Here is a 20,492-nt window from a genome sequence, read left to right on the forward strand (position 1 = left end):
CCTTCTGATTTCTCAACAGAGTGTGGCCATATAGATGTTCTATGTGGAATGTCAACAATTTTTAACAAACAAGTTTAAACTAATAAAAATGTTTAAACTATGTTGGGGGTGGGCTGTGGCCTGGGCCCCACTGGGCGGCCTCTCTGCCAAGCATAACATAGTTATGATTTCACAGGCATAACTGTAGCTTAACTTGAACGCCTGGAATCCAGGTTATTGCTCTGAATGGCTTGTGTGTGCAACCCAAGACAGGGTCAGGAGGTGTGAGGGGAGGAGCAGGAGGGAACTGTGAGCTCTGGGGCAGGGGAGGGGGAGGGGAGGGGTCGGGGGTGATGGAGGCCAGCCCGCTGCCCTCACTGGGAGGAATCTGGGACTCTGATACAGGAGGAGGAGGAGGAGGAGGAGGAGGAGGAGGAGGAGGAGGAGGAGGAGGAGGAGGAGGAGGAGGAGGAGGAGGAACGCAGCTCTGTACTCATTTCCTGCTCTGCAAAGTGGGATATCAGGGCCTAGTTCTCAGAGCTGGCAGATGGAGAACAAGATGCTCCCAGTGCCCCCATTCATGAGTTTGGGGAGCTCTGTTGCAGGAAATAGAGCGGAGACCCATGTAGATATTTTTTATTCTTTAATAATCCTTACACTCATTTCCTTGGTACAACATACCCCAGTAGGAGCACCTGCTTATTTCTTGTTTATGTATCGTCTCCCTGTAGAGTGTAAGCGCCTTGAGCCGGGCCTGTCCATGCTTGGCCCCAGGGTCGGGAGCCGCACCTGGCACACAGCAGGCCCTCAGTGCATGTGACTGACGGACTGTGATACGGAATGAAGAGGAGAAGGACCTGAACTTGGGTTGGCAGTTCCCTACCTGCATGAGAACAATGATCAGGGCAGCTTCTCCTGCATCTACTGTTCTCAGTGGCCTTTAGCGCCAAATAACCCATGTGCCAAAGATGCTGTTGGTTCTGCATTCTTCATTCGTTCATGCTTAAATTCTTAAGCCACCTTTCTTTTTTTCTTTCTGGAATGTAAAGCTCTTTCTAATTAAAGTATAGCTGACATACAACATTATATGAGTTTTAGGTGCACAACATAGTGATCTCACATTTACGTACCTTACAAAGTGATCACTACGCTAAGTCTAAGAACCATCTGTCACCATACAAAGCTATTACAATACTAGAGGTCCGGTGCATGAATTTGTGCACAAGTGGGGTCCCTTGGCCTGGCTGGCGATTGGGGCCGATCAGGGCTGTCTCCTGCCCTGATTTGGTCCCAGGGATGATTGGAACAGGCCAGCTGCGGGGAGGGGCTGCAGGAGGTTGGCTGTCTGCAGGAGGTTGGCCGTCTGCAGGAGGTTGACTGTGGGAGTGCACTGACCACCAAGGGGCAGCTCCTGCATTGAGCATCTGCCCCCTCGTGGTCAGTGCATGTCATAGCGAGCGGTTGACTGCTTGTTCCGTCATTAGGTCGCTTAGGCTTTTATAGATTACTAGAGGCCCAGTGCATGATTTAATCATGCACCTGGTGCACCAGCTGGCAGTCTGTCCGCTGGTGCACCAGGCCTTTCGAAAGCCTCCAGCACAGCCATGGCGCAGACGCTGAGCTCGCGGCGCCACTGGCACCGCGAGCTCAGCGTCCTGCTGGCCCAATCAGCTACCCCGGCCACCCTGAGTCCCGCCTCCTGTGCCTCCCACTGGCCCAATCGTGGGCATAGCGGAGTGATGGTAATTTACATATTACCATTTTATTATGTAGGATTAGAGGCCCGGTGCATGAAATTTATGCACAGGGGTGTGTGTCCCTCAGCCCAGACTGTACCCTCTCCAATCTGGGACATCCCTCTCACAATCCAGGAAAGCTGGCTCCCAACTGCTTGCCTGCCTGCCTTCCTGATTGCCCCTAACCACTTCTGCCTGCCAGCCTGATCACCCCCTAACCACTCCCCTGCCAACCTGATTTCCCCTAACTGCCCTCCCCTGCAGGCCTGGTCCCCCCCAACTGCTCACCCCTGCAGGCCTGGGTCCCCCCAACTGCCCTTCCCTGCAGGCCCAGTCGCCCCCAACTGCCCTCCCTTGCAGGCCTGGTCCCTCCCAACTGCCTTCCCCTGCTGGCCATCTTGTGGCGGCCATCTGTGTCCATATGGGGGCAGCCATCTTTGACCACATGGGGATAGCCATCTTGTGTGTTGGAGTGACGGTCAATTTGCATATTACTCTTTTATTAGATAGTATTGACTGTATTTCCTATGCTGTACTTTACATCCTCGTGACTTATTCATGTTATAAGTGTGTACTTCTTAATCTCCACCCGTCCACCACCCAACCCCTCTGGCAGTTATCAGTTTGTTCTCTGTATCTATGAGTCTGTTTTGTTTGTTCATTTGTTTAGTTTTTAGATTCCACATATAAGTGAAATGGTACAGAATTTGTCTTTCTCTGACTTTTTCACTTAGCCAAATACCTTTTGGACCCATCCCTGTTGCTGCAAATGGCAAGTTTCATTCTATTTTGTAGCTAATATTCCATTGCACCACATCCATTTACAATAGCATGGCTATTGTAAATAATGTTGCAATGAACATAGGGCTGCATATATTTTTTTCCAATTGGTGTTTTTGTTTTCTGTGGATAAATGCCCAGAACTGAAATTGCTACATTGTATGGTGGTCGTATTTGTAATCTTTTGCTGAGCCTCCATACTGTTTTCCGTAGTGGCTGCACCAATTTGCAGTCCCACCAACAGTGCACGAGGCTGCTCTTTGCTCCGCATCCTCTCTAACACTTGTTATTTCTTTTCTTTTGGATGATAGCCATCCTGACAGGTGTGAGGCGATATCTCAGGGAGGTTTTATGTGCATTTCCCTAGTGATTAACGATGTTCGGTGTCTTTTTAAGGGTCTGTTCACTATCTATGTCTTCTTTGGAGAAATGTCTGTGTAGGTCTTCTGCTCATTTTTAATTGGATGATTTGATTTTTGATGCCGAGTTTTATAATTCTTTATATATTTTGGATATTAAACCCTTATCAGATATATCATTTGCAAATATCTTCTTCCATTCAGTAGGTTACCTTTTCATTTTGTTGATGGTGTCCTTTACTCCGCAAATGTTTTTTGGTTGAATGTAGTCCCGTTTGTTTATGTTCATTTTGTTGCCCTTGCCTGATGTCAAAGAGTTTATTGCCTGTGTTTTCTTCTAGGAGTTTTATGGTTTCAGGTCTTATGTTCGAGTCTTTAATCCATTTTGAGTTTATCTTTTGTATATGGTGCAAGAGAGTGGTGCATTTTGTATTTTTGCATGTAGCTGTGCAGTTTTTCCAACATTATTATTATTATTATTATTATTATAATTTTTAATCCTCACCCAAGGATACGTTTATTGATTTTAGAGAGAAAGGAAGAGAGGGAGGGAGGGAAAAAGAGTGAGAGAGAGATCAGTCAGTTGCCTCCTGTACACACTTCAAATGGGGATGGAACCTGCAATTGAGGTATGTGTCCTGACCTGAAATTGAACCCGCAAATTTTTGGTGTATGGGATGATGCTCCACCCAACTGAGCCACCCGGCTGGGGCTTCCCAACATTATTAAGACTTTTCCCTATTGTATATCCTTGCCTCCTTTGTCATAAATTTAATTGGTTATAAAGGCGGGGGGTTATTTCTGGGTTCTTTATTCTGCTTTTGTGCTAGTACCATGCTGTTTTAGTTATTTGAAATCAGGGAGAGTGAGGTCTCAAACTTCAGTTTCATTTACTTCTGCTCTGGTCTTTATTACTTCCTTCTTTCTGATAACTTTGGGCTCTGCTCCCTCTTTTCCTAGTTGCTTTGGGTCTAAGGTTAGATTACATGAGGTTTTTCTAGTTTCCTGAGGGCCTATGTTGCTATAAACTCCCCCCGTAGAAGGGCCTCCGATGGTCGGATAGATTTTGTAACAGTGCTTCTATTTTCATTTTTTCAAGGTGTTTTTTGATGTCCAGCATGTTGTTCAGCCTCTACGTGTTATTATTTCCAGTTTTCTTCTTACAACTGATTTCTAGTTTCATGCCATTGTGGTCAGAAAAGATGCTTGATGGGATTTTAATCTTCTTAAATTTATTGACTTGTTTTGTGGCCCAACATGAGGTCTAGCCTGGAGAATGCTCATGTGCACTTGAAAAGAATGTGTGCCCTACTGTTCGGGAATGGAATGTTCTGTACACATCCAAGTCCATCTAGTCTGACTGTCACTTAAAGCCAACGTTTCCTTGTTGATCTTGTCTGGAAGATCTCTCCATGGGGTGTAGGTGGGTTGTTAAAGCCCCCTATTATTATAGTATTGCTGTCCATCTCTGACTGTATGTCTGTTAATATTTGATTTATGTATGTAGGTGCTCCTATGTTGGGTGCACAGATGGTTACAAGTGTTAGAGCCTCCTGTTGGATTGATCCCTCTATCATTATGTTATACTAGAGGCTCGGTGCACCAATTCATGCACAGGTGGGGTCCATCTGGCCCACCCTGATCGGCCTGATCGGGCTGGGCTGGCCAGGGGCGAAGGGCCAAGGGCAGTTGGCCACCCTGCTCCCTGGTCGAACTCCCGGTTGAGGGGACAATTTGCATATTAGCCTTTTATTATTAGGATCCTTGTGTCTTGTTACAGTCTTTGTTTTGAAGTCTATGTGGTCTAAGTATTGCTGCCCCAGCTTTTCTTTCATTTCTTCTTGCATGAAATATCTCTTTCCATCCATCCCCTTTCAGTCTGTGTGTGTTTTTAGATATGAAGTGTGTCTCTTGTAGGCAGCATATGTATGTGTCTTATTTTTTTATCCATTCAGACACCATATGTCTTTTGAATGGAGCACTTAGGCCATTTACATTGAAAATAATTATTGATAGGCATGTACTTATTGCCACTTTAATTGTTTTCATATTAGCTTTATAAGTGGTTGATCTACTAACCTTCACTATATGTTTGCCTTTTCTAGTGAGATATTCTTTTCTTTCATATATTTTATTTCTAGTTTTGGTCTTTTTTTTTTCCCACTTAAAGAATTCCCTTTAGTCCATACCATCCACTTAAGTAATAACTTTGTAGGGGCTGGAGGGAGAAACTCTAGCATATTAAATGAACTCTAAGATGAATCCTCATTTTAGGAATGCACTGTTTTCCTTTAATGTGCCTTTGAGGGAACTTCAGAAATGAGATAGTTAACTTCTGTCCCCATGTCTACAAACTCACAGACAGCATTACTGGAAAGACACAAATTTTTAAAACCACCATTTTAAAATACTGTTTTATAAGTCACAGTTTGCAAAAAAAAAAAAAAAAAATAGAGACCATTCCCCTCACCCCCTCTAGTTTGTCTAATCAGCTAAGGTAGGGATTAACAAACTATAGCCCACCAGAGCTGAGTAGTTGCAACAGAGGCCATATGGCCTGCAAAGCCTAAAATCGCTACTCTCCGGCTCCTCACAGGAAAAGTTTGCTGGGCCCTGGTCTAGGTTATGGGGGATGCAATCTGGCCACCTGCAGACCATCATAGCCTACAGGTACGTTTTGCTGATGTTCTAAAAAGTGAAGTAACAGCAGGCATAGGGGCAGCGTGGTCCCTGCAGTTGGCACCTGGCCTGCTTCATCCCTTTATCTCACTGCCCGTGTCCTGTAGGCAAGGGGACCCCATCCCCGGTTAGCGGACCAGGAAGGATGTTGGCTCTACCTTGAGCTTGCTGTGTGGCCCTGATAAAACCACTCTACTCTCCGGACTCCGTTTCCCCACTTCTCAGGCAAGGGGTTGGATTACCCGTCCCCTCACAGGCTGTGGTTCTGCTACTCCAAGTGTGGCCCTCAGACCAACAGCTTGGACGCCCAGAGCTCGTTGGAAATGCAGCCTCTCGGGCCCAACCCACACCTGCTGCACCGGAACCCCATTTTAACAAGCTCCCCAGGTGACTCCCACACACGCTGCTTCTGAGAAGCATTTCTGGGGAATGTCCCCTTCCTGGCGTGAGGTTAGCAGCAAACGCCTGTCTCTACTTTCCAAGTTGGAGGCCTTTGGGCATTCCAGTTTCTGAGTGGCCTTTACACCTGGGGGGAGTCAGAAGAGATATAAAATGTACGATCTTATTAGTAGAATGTCTTCCCAGCCTTCTCTCAGGTTCTCTCTTAAGACTTGGTGGGACCCGTTGTGTGTGTGTGACAGCAGGAATACAGGACAGGCAATGCCTGGCTTTGAAATGGCAGCTAGACCAAGAGGTATTGTAGGGTAGAAAAAAAACTTCCTCCCCCCTTTCTAAGTTCTTCTGGCTGGACTAATAATCAGTTCACACGAGATGGATCATCAGGAGCAAGTGACCAACTTATGGGGGTTCCCCAGGAATGTGGGACCTGAGGGCATGCTGAGCATTGAGGCTGAAATGCCCTTCTGGACGAAGGAGAGGGAGGCAGAGGTCTGGGACTTCAAAGAGAAAGTCGGCAATGGACAGGTAGCTGAGGAAAGCAAACGTGTGCTTGGCCACAGAGGGACACGGAGGGAGGGTCAGGTGCTGGGCCGCCCAGTCTGCCACACGGAGCTCACAGGTGCCAAAGAGAATATGCTGAGGTTTCCTCCCTGAAGCAGGTTTTCCTGAGTTCCTCCAGGCAGGGAAAGGAGAAGGTAAAAAACAACTCCTCGGGAGTTAGTTGGGCTCTCCTTCTGCTTGCAGTAATCTGCATGCCAGGGGTAGCTCATTCACCGTGTGTGTGTGTGTGTGTGTGTGTGTGTGTGTGTGTGTGTGTGTGTGTGTGTCAAGAGGCTGAAATGTTCCCTGTGGACAGGTCATATTTGAGCATTTATTAGAAGGTTTGAGTGACTAGAAACAAGGAAAGGAAGTTTGCTGATGGACTTTAAAAAAAACAAAACCACAATTTTTTTAAACCACTGTTTCTAAGAGGAGAGGATCTTGCAATGGAGCCACCTCCTCCACGGTCCACTGTTGGGTCATACAGACAACAACAATACGGATAAAAGCCGGGGCTTAGGGAGCACTTATGTGCCAGGAGCTGTTCTAGACCTTTAAACATGCACAAACCCCTTTAATCCTCAGAACAACCCTGTAAGGCAAATATTACTACTCTCCCCATTTTATAACGGAGAAACCCGGGAACAAAGCCACATGTCTTCTCTAAGGCGACACAGTAGCGTCAGGGTGAGAATGGAGGCATCTAGCTCCAAGGCCCACACTGTCCGTGAGAGCGCTGCCCTGCGAGGCACGTGGGACCTATTTGGCGAGTGACTGGGAGAGATCAGGACGGCTAGAGTTATTTGCGAAGAGGCTGGGACTGTCTTGGGAAGGAGCACAAGCTGGGATTCTGCTTGGGGCCTAGTAGGTGCTGAGTAAATGCATGCGGAATGAATGAATAAAAGGATGAACCAGTGAGTGAGTTGCCTATTGTTCAGAAGACAAACCACAGTGTCTGACATAGTATAGCCCATTGTTTGCAAACTCTTGTCCAAGGCAATCACAGACACCTCTCCTGCAGAGGGGGACCACACAGGTGACGCACTGAGCTGACCAACACCTTCCTGTTTGGCCTGGGACTTTGGCGGGAGCACGTTCTTCCATCCACTTTGGCACCACATGGTCCCTGGTGTTGGCCAAGGATGCCTGCCTGTCGGCTCTTGCTGCCTCTCCCCTTATCAGCGGAAGGTGAGCGCCGCAGCGCTCCCTGTCAACCGAAGCACAAGCCATGCCCTTGTAGGGCCAAGGCTGGCGATCTTCTGCAACAATATTTCATAATTTATATATTTGATTAAGAAGCGGAACCTGAGCCAGCAGCCTGCATAATCTAGCATATTGGGATCATTTGCTGCTTGTGTCACTCTTCTATTTTAAAACTTTCCATATTTGAACGCATGGAAGTACATCCCTCACATTTATTAAACGTTCCCCATAAAAACAGTTTAGTAAGTCTCCATCACCTTCCATAAAATTAAGCAGAAGAGGCCACCACAAAACCTTGTAGACATTTCCTTTAGGGAATACCATTTTATTTAGGCCGCCTTTAAAAACATTAGCCTTTCCTTGCCAGTAATTAAAAAAATATATCAAGACAAATGAGATTTTTAGTGGCATGATAATTACTTCAAGATGAGCTTTGTGACTTGGCTTCTATCCTTGCTCTTTGCTGCTGCCCTCCCCGGCCTCCCAGGTGCCTCCATTCCCCAATCCTGGGAGTCTTCGTCCCGTAGCTTCCGTGGGTTCGTTCTCTTCCAGTTTCTCTGACCACCGCTTTCCTGTGCTTTGCCCCTGCATTGTACCCACCGTCCCTCTCTTCAGAGACCTCGGCCAGCTCTGCTTTGCCTAGAAGGCGTTTCTTTGCTACCTCCAGCTCTCACAAGGCCTGTTTTCCACAAGGGGCCTGTTTCATCTGATTTGGGTGTGGCTCTCTTTTCGAATCCTTTCTCCTCCCCATCAAGTTGGCTGGTTGGCACCGTGGTCAAGGCCAATCTCAGTACCCTGCCCATCTAGGCGCAGTGATTGGTCAAAAGAAAGGCACGTGACCCACATGGGGACAACCAGAGTCGTTCCCTGAAAGCCCCAGAAGGAGGGATTTCCTGTTCATTGGGGTCAGCGGTTCCCAGGGCCAAAGGGACCCTCGCTGCTGCGGAGGCCTCGCCTGCTGCCATCTGGGTGAGCTGCCTGAGGGTGAAGCCGCTGTGGAGGAAAAGAGAGGCGAGAGATGGCGAAAGGAATGAACTTCACAATTTGAACGGCTGGATCCAGTTGTTCCTGAAGTTAGCCCTTCTCTTGAACTTTCTGACCAGAAAGTAAATTCTAGAATGTGAATTCCCTCTAATTGGGGCACAGGGGCGTGGGGTGGGGGGTGTTAAACTGGTTTGAATTGGATTTCCTTCACTTGCAACAAGAGAGGCCCGGATAACAGTTCTTCTGTTTGCAGTCTAAATCCTTTCTGTTGTTTAAGAACCAACATTGTCCCAGACTCAGAACAGAGAGACACTTTATGCCGAAGCCTGCATGCTTTATTATCATAGAACAGAGGACTCAAACAAAGAGATCATTTTGCTTCACACGAGTAGAATCTGACTGGATGCAAACAGCAGCCGCGATCAAAGGGCAAGGCTCTTATCTTCTTCCCTCGGCGGCAGCCGCGCCAGCATTGGCTTGTCAATGGCCGAGACATGTCAACGGCCAGCACAGATGCCCTTGCAGTCTTGTCTTTCATGTAACTTTCTCATGTCGGAAGCCAAACATTTGGAGCCGAAGTCTGATAACGCAGTGAGTCAGTGCTCATGTCACTGTCGTCTGCATCCCCATGGGACAGACTTGATTAAAAACTCAAATCAACTACAGAGTAGAATGGCTTCAGAAATGTGTGATTCACACGAGCTGAAACGTGACACTTCTTGGGTACCAGTCGCATTGTTTTTGGCTACAATGACCAAGATCCCCACTGATGGGAAACCCTCTGATAAAGAAGTTGATCAGACAATGTGGAAATCGATCACCCTGCATTAAAGAATAAAGAAATAATTCTCGTGTAAGAAGAAGCCCAGAGCCGAGGTCACTGGCTCGAGGACATAACCAGGGACCTATGCTCTGTTTAACTCTCAGCTCCATAATCCTGTGACTGGCTTGGTTCCCGTGTCTCCTCAAGGTTCTAAGGTGGCACCAGGAGTTTCCACCCAACAGCACCGGCTTCAGATGAGGGAACTCCTTGAGGAATGGCTGATTCCAAAGCTGGGCTAAAGGAAATACAACCTGAGCCGGGCATTTCTTTTTCTTTCTTTCTTTCTTCCTTTTTTTTTTTTGAATTTTCCATCTGATTTTATTTTCAAACTAGAGGCCTGATGCACGAAATTCATGCAAGAGTAGGCCCTCGCAACCCCGGCTGCCTCACGGCCCTGTGGCCCCACCCCCCGCCCACTGGTCATTCTGGAAGGTTGTTCCACCATCTGGTCTAATTAGCATATTAGCTCTTTATTATTTTCAAATACCGTATTTTCCGGTGTATAAGACGACTGGGCATATAGAAGATTTTCCTGGGTTAAAACGTCATCTTATACGCCGGAAAATACGGTACACTTTTTTTTTTTTTTAAAAAACCAACACACTTTCTGTGGGGATGACAAATATTAGTATTAGGAAATCCAATTATACAAAAAATACTGCATCTAGTTTGGGGTAGATATATTTATTTTTTTGGTAACATACATTAAGTGGCACTAATTACACAGTAACTATATAAGGTGACTAACATGAAACCACAGAACTGTGACGTTGCCACAGCTGCATGAACCTGGCCTCTCTGGCTGAGCCATTTTGAAAACACTGGATGCCCTCTCCAGAGGCCTGACAAAGAATCTGCTCAGGAGTAAAGCTCTGAAGCGGTAGCTCACCAGAGCACCTTGCAGCTGACAGATGACAGGCCAGGCATGTTGGTTAGGAAGCAGTTACAGCCTAACTCACAAAAGTTACCATTTCTCTTTCCAGAAAGAAGCAAAAAGTTAAGGAATTCCTTGAATCAGCGCCTGGTGTGTCGGGTGGGAGTGCAGAGGAGGCCTGTTAGAGCGGTGTCAGAGGACCCGGCGGGCCAGGTGGGCTGGGTCATTAATAATCATGGTTGGCTTCTAAATACTGGTAGCAAGATGACTTCTGGTTTGTAATCTCCGGTAAGTTATAGGTGAATGAAGAGGCCAGGAGTCACACACTAGGATTAACGAACAGCACTTCAGAAGGAGCCGCGCGAGGCTGTGCTCACAACACAAGGCACCGGGGCTTCTTCTTCCCACGCCTGCCTCGCAGAGCAGCTCTCGTGGCCATTTCGAAAACCTCCCTCACCCCGTCTTTGGTCTTTGCCGAACACTCCACGTACCCAAAAGCGCCAATCCCGTTGGCCATCTCTCTGCCTTCCTCCGGCTTTACCGGCTCCTGCTTCATCTGGGCCAGCTCCCGCCTTCTGTGCTCCTCATGTCGAAGGTCCTTCTTGTTCCCAACCAGGACGATGGGCACCCTGGGACAGAAATGCTTGACTTCTGGAGTCCATTTTTCCGGGATGTTTTCTAAGCTGTCAGGGTTGTCGATGGAGAAGCACATCAGGACGACGTCCGTGTCCGGGTAGGAGAGGGGCCTCAAGCGATCATAGTCCTCCTGCCCAGCCGTGTCCCACAAGGCCAGCGCCACCTGCTTGCCGTCCACCTCCACGTCGGCCACGTAGTTCTCAGACACCATCGGTCTGTACGCCTCCAGGAACTGGTCCTTGCTGAACACGATCAGCAAGCAAGTCTTGCCACAGGCTCCATCGCCAACCATCACCAGTTTCTTCCGGATGGCGGCCATGGCTTTCCAGTGGGCTGCAAGACCCACGCGCGGCCTGTGGCACAAGGTCTACAAAGTGCCTTGAACTTCTCAGACGAAAGGCACTCGGGAGACCTCCGACTCCGGCCTCTCTGCACCGACGACGCGGGTCCTCGTGTCCCGAGCTCGGAGACTAGGAGGCGGCGGACTAACGAGAAAACCGACAGAGGATGGCAGGCGGCGGGCGGGGAGCGCGAGCGAGCGTGGGCGGGCTGCACAGGGCAGGTGGGGAGCGACGTGCGCGCCCCCGCTCCCCCTCCCCGCCCCCCCCCCCCCCACCTCCCTGCTCCGCGTGCCAGGCGGCTCTGAGTCGGGCATTTCTTGCCGTGACAGAATGTAAAGTTGTATTTAAAGAATGATGGGGCCCTGGCCAGCTTGGCTCAGCGGGTAGAGCTTCGACCTAAGGACTGCAAGTTTGCAGGTTCGATTCTGGTCCAGGGCACATGCCTGGGTTGAGGCTCGATCCCCCCACTAGGAGGTGTGCAGGAGGCAGCCGATCAGTGATTCTCTCTCATCATTGATGTTTCTATCTCTCTCCCTCTCTCTTCCTCTCTGAAATCAATAAAAATATATTGAAAAGAAAGAACGAGCTATTGTCTGTTATAAAAAAAGAAGAAAAAGAATGATGGGGACATGCCAGAAAGACATAGCCAGCTTGAAGGAGCTTTCTTTGGCCAAATTTGGAACAATTTGAGCCTCAAAATAAACAATGATAGCAACAAATGATAAACAGTTGGATGAAAAAGACATCTGTAATTCCAAAGTAACTCCATCCCAAATGTATAAATACATAAGGAGAATAAGCTTGTCCTTATATTAGAATGCTAAGCAATAAACATTGAAGGGACGATTGGACCACCGGTTGGCGACGCTGCCCTAGGAGACTATTGCCAGTCTGGGCAGAAAACGTTCAAGGTGAAATATGACCTCGGGGATGGAGGGAAAGAGACGGTGGGAGAGAGAGGACTGTACCAAGTGATCCATCAGGGGCGGGGGGTACCCCGTCAGTGACAATTTAGGTGTTCCAAATGCAAGGTGGGGTGTCATCAGTAGACACGGGAAGGCAGGAGCATGCTCTGGGTGGGGTCCGTGGGTCTGTTGTGGGCCATCACTCCCACTCACTAGGCATCATGCTGGGTTCCAGCAGAGGAGAGATCTGGCAAGTGATAATCTTCCTGTCTAGCTGTCACCAACCCCTGCTTAAAGCTCTTGGAAGGCTCCCCATTGCTTCTAGAACAGAGACCAGCCTTTTCTGTCACCCACAAAGCTGGAGCACCTCTGAGGCCTGTGCCAATCTGATCCCCCGTCACTCTGTGCTCCTGCTACAACAGTCTTCTTTCTGCCTCAAGCAAGGGCCGTGCTCACCACTGTATCTCTAAAAGCAGGTAATAGTGCCCGGCCGGTGTGGCTCAGTGGTTGAGCATCGACCCATGAACCAGGAAGTCCTGGGTTCGATTCCCGGTCAGAGCACATGCCCAGGTTGCAGGCTCCATCCCCAGTAGGGGGCGTGTAGGAGGCAGCCGATCCATGATTCTCTCTCTTCATGGATGTTTCTCTCTCTCTCTCTCTCTCTCTGCCTTCCTATCTGAAATCAATAAAAATATTAATAAATAAATAAATAAATAAATAAATAAATAAAAGCAGTTAATAGTATTGAATAAACTGGTGCCGCCTTAGCCCCAGGGCCTTTGCACATGCCGTCCTCATATCCATCTTTAACTGTCCCTTTCCTCTTTGCCTACTCAGGTGTACTCTTTAATTACCAGTTCTAAGTGTCACTTTCCTAAGAGCACATCTGACATGCGTGACTAGGTCTAATATCTTTCATATACTTTACTAGTAGCCCGTTTGCACGAAGATTCGTGCAATAGACCTTCATTCACCTGGCTGCCTGCACCAGTTTTCTGCCGGCACCAGGGACCCAGGCCTTGGCTGTGGCCACCGCCTTCTGCCTTTTTCAGGGTCGGGGCTTGGCCCCAGGCGGTGGCCTTGGGCTCGGGGGCACTCAATATCCTTGCTAAGGATCGCAGGAGCCGACCCCCAGTGGTTTCCTGCGATCCGTGCAGGCTGCCCACTGGTGCCCAAGGCCGGGAAAGCATCCGCCCCAGGCTTTCCTGGCCTTGGGCTCGCCGCACCCAGCGTCCCTGCTACTGATCACAGGAGCCGACCCCCAGTGGTTTCCTGCGATCTGTGCAGGCTCCCCGCTGGTGCCCAAGGCCCGGAAAGCCTCGGCCCCTGGGACCCCCGGGAGGGGCGGGAGGGGCCGGGCCACACCCCCCAGGTGGCCAATCGACCCCCGGAACCCCCGGGAGGGGCGGGAGGGGCCGGGCCACGCCCCCCCAGGTGGCCGATCGATCCCCGGACCCTCGGGAGGGGCGAGAGGGGCGGGAGGGGCGGGAGGGGCCGGCCACGCCCCCCAGGTGGCCGATCGCCCCCCGGGACCCCCGGAAGGGGCGGGAGGGGCCAGGCCACGCCCCCCTGGGTGGCCCATCGCCCCCCGGGACCCCCGGAGCGGCGGCATGGGCCCGGCCACTGGGCACCGCCATCTTGATCTTCTCAACGGCGGATATGCCACCCGGAGTCCCGCCCCCAGCCTCCTGCGGCCCAATCGTGGGCATAGCGGAGGTGCGGTCAATTTGCATGTTTCTCTATTATAAGGTAAGATAGCAACATGTACCTCCCCTTTATAGCATCCATAGATGTATTTTCACATTGACTGTGGGATATTTGCCCAGAATCTCCCCTGCAGACTGTAAAATCCAGTGTTGTTTTTTGTTTTGTTTTTGTTTGTTTGTTTGCGTGTTATACCTCTGTACCCAGTATAGGAATTGGAACGCTGTAGTACTCACTGAAGATCTGTGGAAAGAATGAATGAGTGAGTAGATGAATGAATATTCCATTGATGTTTCTGGGAAGGGACTGAGAAGCAGCTTATACTTGCGAAGCACCTTCTAGGACAGGGAGAATTTCAACAGAAGGAACTGGTCTTCACGTAACCAGCTCAGAGCTAGCAGAAGCATGGTGGGGGGAGCTTGATCAAAGGGAGTTTCCGGATGTCTCGGAGAAATAGGCAAAGAGAAATCTAGAGAAGTTATGGGTCATAAGACCAGAAAGACAAGCCAAGTTTTGGGACAATTTAAACATCAGGGTGAACACTTGGTTCTTAACTTGAGAGGCGCTAGAGAGCCAGGAGAGTGGGCGAGGATGGCACTCACAGCTTCTCTCTGCAGAGACATGTGAAAAGGCAGGAAACCGAGTGTGGCTGCAGAGGAGGGTATTGCCGTAGCTTTGGCCAAACTTGTAAAGCACATGAAGGGGGGGACTGCAGATAAGAGATGGCAAGAGCGAAATCTGGGTGATAAAATTCAAGAGACTTGGCAACAGATGGGAAGGTTAAGAAAGAAGGAAGGTCTGGAGACGGGACTGGGAGTTCTAGGACTCGTGCCTTTTTTGTGCCTTGTATCTGCAGTAGAAAAAGATGTCTTTTCTTAGAAATGGTGGGAGAGAAATTAACTTGGAAGCTGCACACGCTCAGAGAGGCCATAAAAAGAGAGAAAATCGCACTCCAACACCTAGCGTATCTGGTCATTCAATGTTCAGTTGGCAAGGTCTGTCCACACAAGTCACCGTGTCCCATGGCCGTGTTTGGCGGCTCCCCAACACTCTACCTGGTCGTACACCCAGAGGGGCCCCCCATTACCTGCTGGGCTCTGAGGCAGGGAGTAGGGTCCCTTCTCTTTAAGCAGCTCATCGTCCCCAGGAGGCTGCTTGTTGCGACACCATGAAACATAGCACACGTTTCCATCCGGGATCTGGGGAAACCCGAAACGGGGGCCGGGGATCCTGCCCCAAGGACCTACATTCTCCAGAGAGCCAGAGGAGGCACATGGGCGAAGAGGCGCACCCGCACCTTCAGAGCCTGTGCCAGCACCGCATCCAGGGAACGGGCTAAACGGGTGCCACGAAACCACGGCCTCCGTGGCAATAACCAGATAAGGGCGTGTGTGGTCTGCATACAATGTTTATTGCTATGTTTATCATGCCAAAAGTTTTTATTTAAAGTTCAAATTCCATCGGAAAGGAGGCAACAAACGATCGTTGGGACCCCAGCCTGCCCCCGGAGGCGCTCCCAGGCTCACGAAAAAGCACGCGCACTCTACAGCTACGCGGTTCCCTCACTCAGAACTGCATCCTGGGAAACTCCTCCCGGAGGCCCCTTGCAGGATGCCCGCTGAGTCTCTAGTTGGTAGCTGGGACACAACAGCCACAAAGACAAAGTAACTCCATCCTAAGACTTCTCAGGTCATTTCTGGCTTTGAAACTATTGACCCTCAAGGATCCACCACCACCCAACCTAGAATATATGTGCGTATATATTCTCTCGGGAAACAATAGCGCGGGTTTTGTGGCCGGCTGGCTGTCACGTCAGACCCTTAGGAGGGCTCCCCACACCTGGCTTTCCTTCTCCGTGGGCGCCGGTGGGTCCCGGCCGTGGACGGGCAGCCCTTCAGGAGCGCCGGGACTTGCTGCACGTCGGGCACAGAAGCTGGCCCTTGGTGACAATGTACGCCCGGCCGCCCAGCTGCTGCTCGCAGCCCTCGCAGACGAAGTGCTTCCGGTGCCAGGCCAGGTCCTCCACGCGCTGGTAGTCCTCCGAGAATATGATCTGGGAGGAGAACAGAAGAAACGAGCCTGCTAGAGACGGTGTGTTGAGGGCAGGTCGGAGGATGGTGGTTCAGCCTATCCTTGACCTTGTTTTGACCTTGACCTGCCTCCGTGGAGAAATCGGACACCAGTCTGAGGCGCTGAGTACAGTGTTTGGTGCAAGTCACGGCTTCGTAGGTTCTCGGATGGAAAGAGAAGTCCTCCACCACCCGCAGGCTTTTCTTGTCTAGTCTCTGGGACACGCTTTGGGTCAATTGCAAACCCAACCCCCCCCCCCCCCCCCCCGCCCGTTACGTTCTAAGACAATATTAACTACCTTGGTGCGGACAGCCTAACGATAAGTGTAGTGTTTCCTGTCACCATCGGCATGCAGACAGTAGTCATTGTTGTCATTATTAATATACCTTAGAGTTCCTCTAGCCTTAACCTATGTTGGAGCGTTGAACCCCTCTCATAGCATCTCTAGCTACTGTATTAGAGTATATTAATGTTGCATTATTATACCACATTATACTCCTTTATCCTAAGACTAACAGCAGCCCCCACTTATTAGTTACTTGGCCAGGGCCATGCCAAGCATTTTCATTTAGTATCTCACGTACCTTCATAGCAACATGGCATGGGCACTGTTATCCTGCCCATTTTATAAGTGAGAAAACTGAGGCACAGCAGCTGGGTAACCACACAAGTAATAGATGCAGAGCCAGGTACCTGCCTCCCGTTACACCCAGTCTTGTCCTTCTGAGCACCTACTAAGTGCCAAGGCCAAGGCTGGACAGGCACTCAGCGTCTGACCCATCCGAGCAACCCTAGGGGTGCAAAGTGATACTGGCCCCATTTTCCAGATGCGAAACGGGCAGAGAGCATGGAGTGCAACCTGAGCCTCAGTTTTCCTCTCTCTGGGTCACATCATCAGTGAAGCCACACGCCCCTTGGCCTCTGGGCCCTCCCCCGCCATCGCAGGGGTGCCCCAGCCGCGCAGCCGCACGGGCTCTCACCTCATCGCAGCCGGAGCAGCGGGGCCGCACGCTCTCGCAGTAGTGGCGGCCGCACCAGGGCGCACCGTCCTTCCAGAAGTAGATGAGGTCCACCAGCGGCTCGGAGCACTTGGCGCACACGAAGCAGGCGGGGTGCCACTGCTTGGCGTAGCCGGCCCGGTCCGCGTAGACCACGGGGCTGTCGGCAGGTGCCACGCCCTTGCAGAGCTCACAGACCTGGAGGGGTGGGGTGGGGGGGAACCCCGAAGATACAAGCGAGTCAGGAGAGCAAAGTGACACAGGGTCCAGCTTCAACTCCAGTCTCCTTCCTTCCTGGGTGACCTCAGGCAAGTTACTGTCGTTCCTCAGTTTTCTCATCCGCAAAGTGGGTTAATAGTGCCCACTTAAGAGGTTGGTGTGAGGACCAAATAGAATACTTGTTTAGCACAGTGACTCTCAACCTTTCTGTTCTCAGGACACTTTACACTCTTAAAAAGAGTATAAAAACTTTTTGTTCATGGAGTGATAGCTATGGATATTTACCATCAGAGAAATTAAAACTGAGGGAAAAAATTAAGTAATTACATATTAATTCATTAGACAATAAACCAGTATGTTAACATAAATATTTGTAATTAAAAATCATTCTATTTTTCAAAACAGAAAAGTTTAGTGAGAAGAGTGGCCTGCTCTACAGTTTTGCAAATCCCTTTAATGACTGGCCTCTGGGTTCTGAACTCCGCCTCCCCTTCTCATGTTTTGCATGATGTTGTTTTCTTTGAACTCCGTGCAGAAAGTCTGGCCGCACGCTGATAGGAAGCTGGAAAAGGGAGGGTGTTTTAATCGCCTTCCCAGAAAACTGTGTACAGTTTTCTTTGATTCTACATTAAAATTCGAGTGGTAGTTTCCCAAAAGTCAGATACTATGGAATTTGAAAGCATCTCAGCCAGCCTTTCATCCTGTTACGTGAAGACCCACTGGCCCACCTCGTACGTGGAATGGATTTTTGCCCGTGTATGATTATTTTGCAATACGCTTTAAATATTAGGACGGTTTTAGATTTAAAGAAAAGTTGTGACACATATTAATAGCTTACATTAATTTGGTATATTTGTCATGATTAATTAATAACATAGATGTGATTATTAACTGAAGTCCAAACTTCAAATTTCTATTGTTTAAGCTACCTGGTCTGTGGTATTCTTAGCTTTTGCCTAATGTCCTGTTCCTGTCCCAGGACCCCCTCCGGGACACCACATTGAATGTAGTCGTCCTGTCTCCTTAGGCCCCTCTTGGCTGTGCCCGTTTCTCATACTTCCCTTGTTTTCGATGACGCTGATAGTTAGGAGGAGCGCTGTGCAGTAGGGATTTGTCTGATGTTCTCATTAAATTGGGAGGAAAACCACAGAGGTAAATTGCCAGCCTCATCACATCCTACCCAGAGTACATACTCAATCCATAAAACCCTTTGAGTCATTTTGGAGTTATCTCCTGCTCCTCAAAACTCTGATGATGATGATGATGATGGTGGTGGTGGTGGTGGTGGTGGCTAGCATTTCCTTAGAGCAGGTCTGGGTCCAGCACGGTGCTCAGGACCCATATTATTACTAATACCTCTTACAGAAACCCCAGAGAATTGTTTCCCCTCCTAGAGCTCTCTTCCTTTTAGGGAATTCATTATTCCCCCCAAGATATGGCAAAACTGAGGTTCAGAGAGATTCAGTGACTGCTCAGTAACGTACAGCTGATAGGAGACAGAGCTGGGATTTGAACACTTGTCTCAAGCTAAGGTTTGTTCCACTACATGTTGATTAGGCGTTGACAAACTGTGGCTGTGGCCAAACCTGACCATGGCCTGCTCTGGTAGGACCCACCAGAGAAGAATGGGTTTTATGTTTGAGCTCCAATTCAGTGAAATGTTTTCTCAAAAAAAAAAATTCAATTTTTCTCACTAGCAGATCTGTGTTATGCACTAAATTGTGTCTCCACCACATTTCTATGTTGAATTCACAAGTTGAAGCCCTAACCCCAAGGTGACTGTATTTGGACACAGGACCTTTAAGGAGGTACCTAAGGTTGAATTAGATCATAAAGGTGGGACCCTAATCAGGACTGGCATCCTTGTAAGAGGAGAGACCAGAAATAAGCAACTTCTCTCTCTCTTCCTGATATCACAGAGGAAAGGCCATCCAAAATCCAGGAAGAGGTCTCACCAGAAACCAACCCTGCCAGAACCTTGATCTTGGACTTCCAGCCTCCAGAACGGTAAGAAAATACATGTCTGTTGTTTAAGCCACCTGCTCTGTGCTATTCTCAGTTCCCCGTAATGACACCCTGAACTGACTAGTACAACCTGTATTACGAAAACGTGTGCTTAATTATAATGTTGTACAGTTGACCCTCAAACATGGGGGTTGAGGGCACCAACACTCCATACAGTAGAACATCGGCATATAACTTAAAATGGTCCTCTGCGTATTTGGATTCCCAACCGTGGATTGAAAATACAGTCGACCCTTGAGTAACATGGGTTTCAACTGCAAGGGACCCAAACAGTTGAAACCTGTGTTGTTGAAGGATCAACTGTATTTTGAATTACAAACATTTAAAATATGGTGGAGAATTGTTTTCTCTCTTGTTACATAAAGTACCCACATGACATCGTCGATTTGGATCTTGGCCTACCACCCCTGACATATTTGCAGCTTGGCCTTCTCCAGAAACACTTGCTGACCTGGCGTTGGAGGAGAACCCCATGTTACTAAGCACCAGTTCCCATGGGAGAGGTTATTGTTTTGCCACATAGAGATGAGTAGGCATATGTGAAGAGCCTACACACTTAGTACCCTTAATTTAAACACTTGAATCACATACCTACTATTCTCCTGTGCCTGAAGGGGAAATAAAAATTAACACGGTGGAAGGTGGGGAAAGAGAACCAAATGACAAAGAGTGTCCACGTGCCGCCCCAAGCACCGCGGCCGTTGGATGAACACCCAGAGAAGGAATGCTAACTGCCCCGACGCCTGCTGGTGGCGCTGAGAACGTGCTGGGTTTGTGGTTTCACTTCTGCCCACAGGAATGAGTGGTGTGGGAGCCCCGTGCCGCTGCACGCGATCCAGTCCCAGCTCCCAGCTCGCCAGTAACCCATCAGACGTCCAAACCAAAAGTGAGTGATGAGTCAGCATTCATTTATTCTCACCATCTCCAGCGTAGCTGGGAAGTGTCAACTATTTGGCAAGGGCTGCTGAGTACCAAGCGAGTTGTCTGTCTGTCTGTCTGGCTCTCTAAATTTCATGGAATGAAGTTTCCAGTCCTTTCCTCCCACAGAGGGACTTACTGTCGGCCCAAGACACCGGGTTGGGTATCACCCTGATGCATCAGTGGGGAGGGAGAGGGACACCAAAGCACCTGGCTGGCCTCGGGGCATCCGCAGGCACCCGGGACCCAGAGAAGGAAATGGGTGATACACGGTCAGAGGAGCAGTTTGGGGGTGACCATGGGTGGCTCTGAACCCAGGT

The 20,492-nt window shown here is 49.3% G+C and overlaps 2 protein-coding genes across 2 annotated transcripts in view; both read right to left on the minus strand.

Annotated features, from left to right (window-relative positions):
- Positions 1-10,604: 10,604 nt before the first annotated feature.
- LOC307113139 (transforming protein RhoA-like) lies at positions 10,605-13,195 on the minus strand. Its single transcript, XM_079794493.1, has one exon. The coding sequence runs from the start codon at positions 11,309-11,311 to the stop codon at positions 10,730-10,732; it is 582 nt and encodes a 193-aa protein (XP_079650619.1). The 5' UTR covers positions 11,312-13,195; the 3' UTR covers positions 10,605-10,729.
- Positions 13,196-15,334: 2,139 nt separating this feature from the next.
- Positions 15,335-20,492, minus strand: part of LMCD1 (LIM and cysteine rich domains 1) — a 58,506-nt gene continuing 53,348 nt past the window's right edge. The window contains exons 5-6 of the mRNA XM_079794492.1: positions 16,993-17,208; positions 15,335-15,995 (exon numbers count right to left, since the gene is read on the minus strand). Coding sequence (XP_079650618.1) covers positions 15,837-15,995; positions 16,993-17,208 — 375 coding nt within the window. The 3' untranslated portion in view covers positions 15,335-15,836. The remainder of the gene's footprint in view (positions 15,996-16,992; positions 17,209-20,492) is intronic.

This window comes from Cnephaeus nilssonii, assembly GCF_951640355.1.
Source record: "Cnephaeus nilssonii genome assembly, chromosome: 17".
Lineage (NCBI taxonomy): Eukaryota > Metazoa > Chordata > Mammalia > Chiroptera > Vespertilionidae > Cnephaeus > Cnephaeus nilssonii.

Bases quoted from the DNA above. Each gene is read 5' to 3' on its own strand.
- LOC307113139 (XM_079794493.1), bottom strand. From the start codon at position 11,311: ATGGCCGCCATCCGGAAGAAACTGGTGATGGTTGGCGATGGAGCCTGT.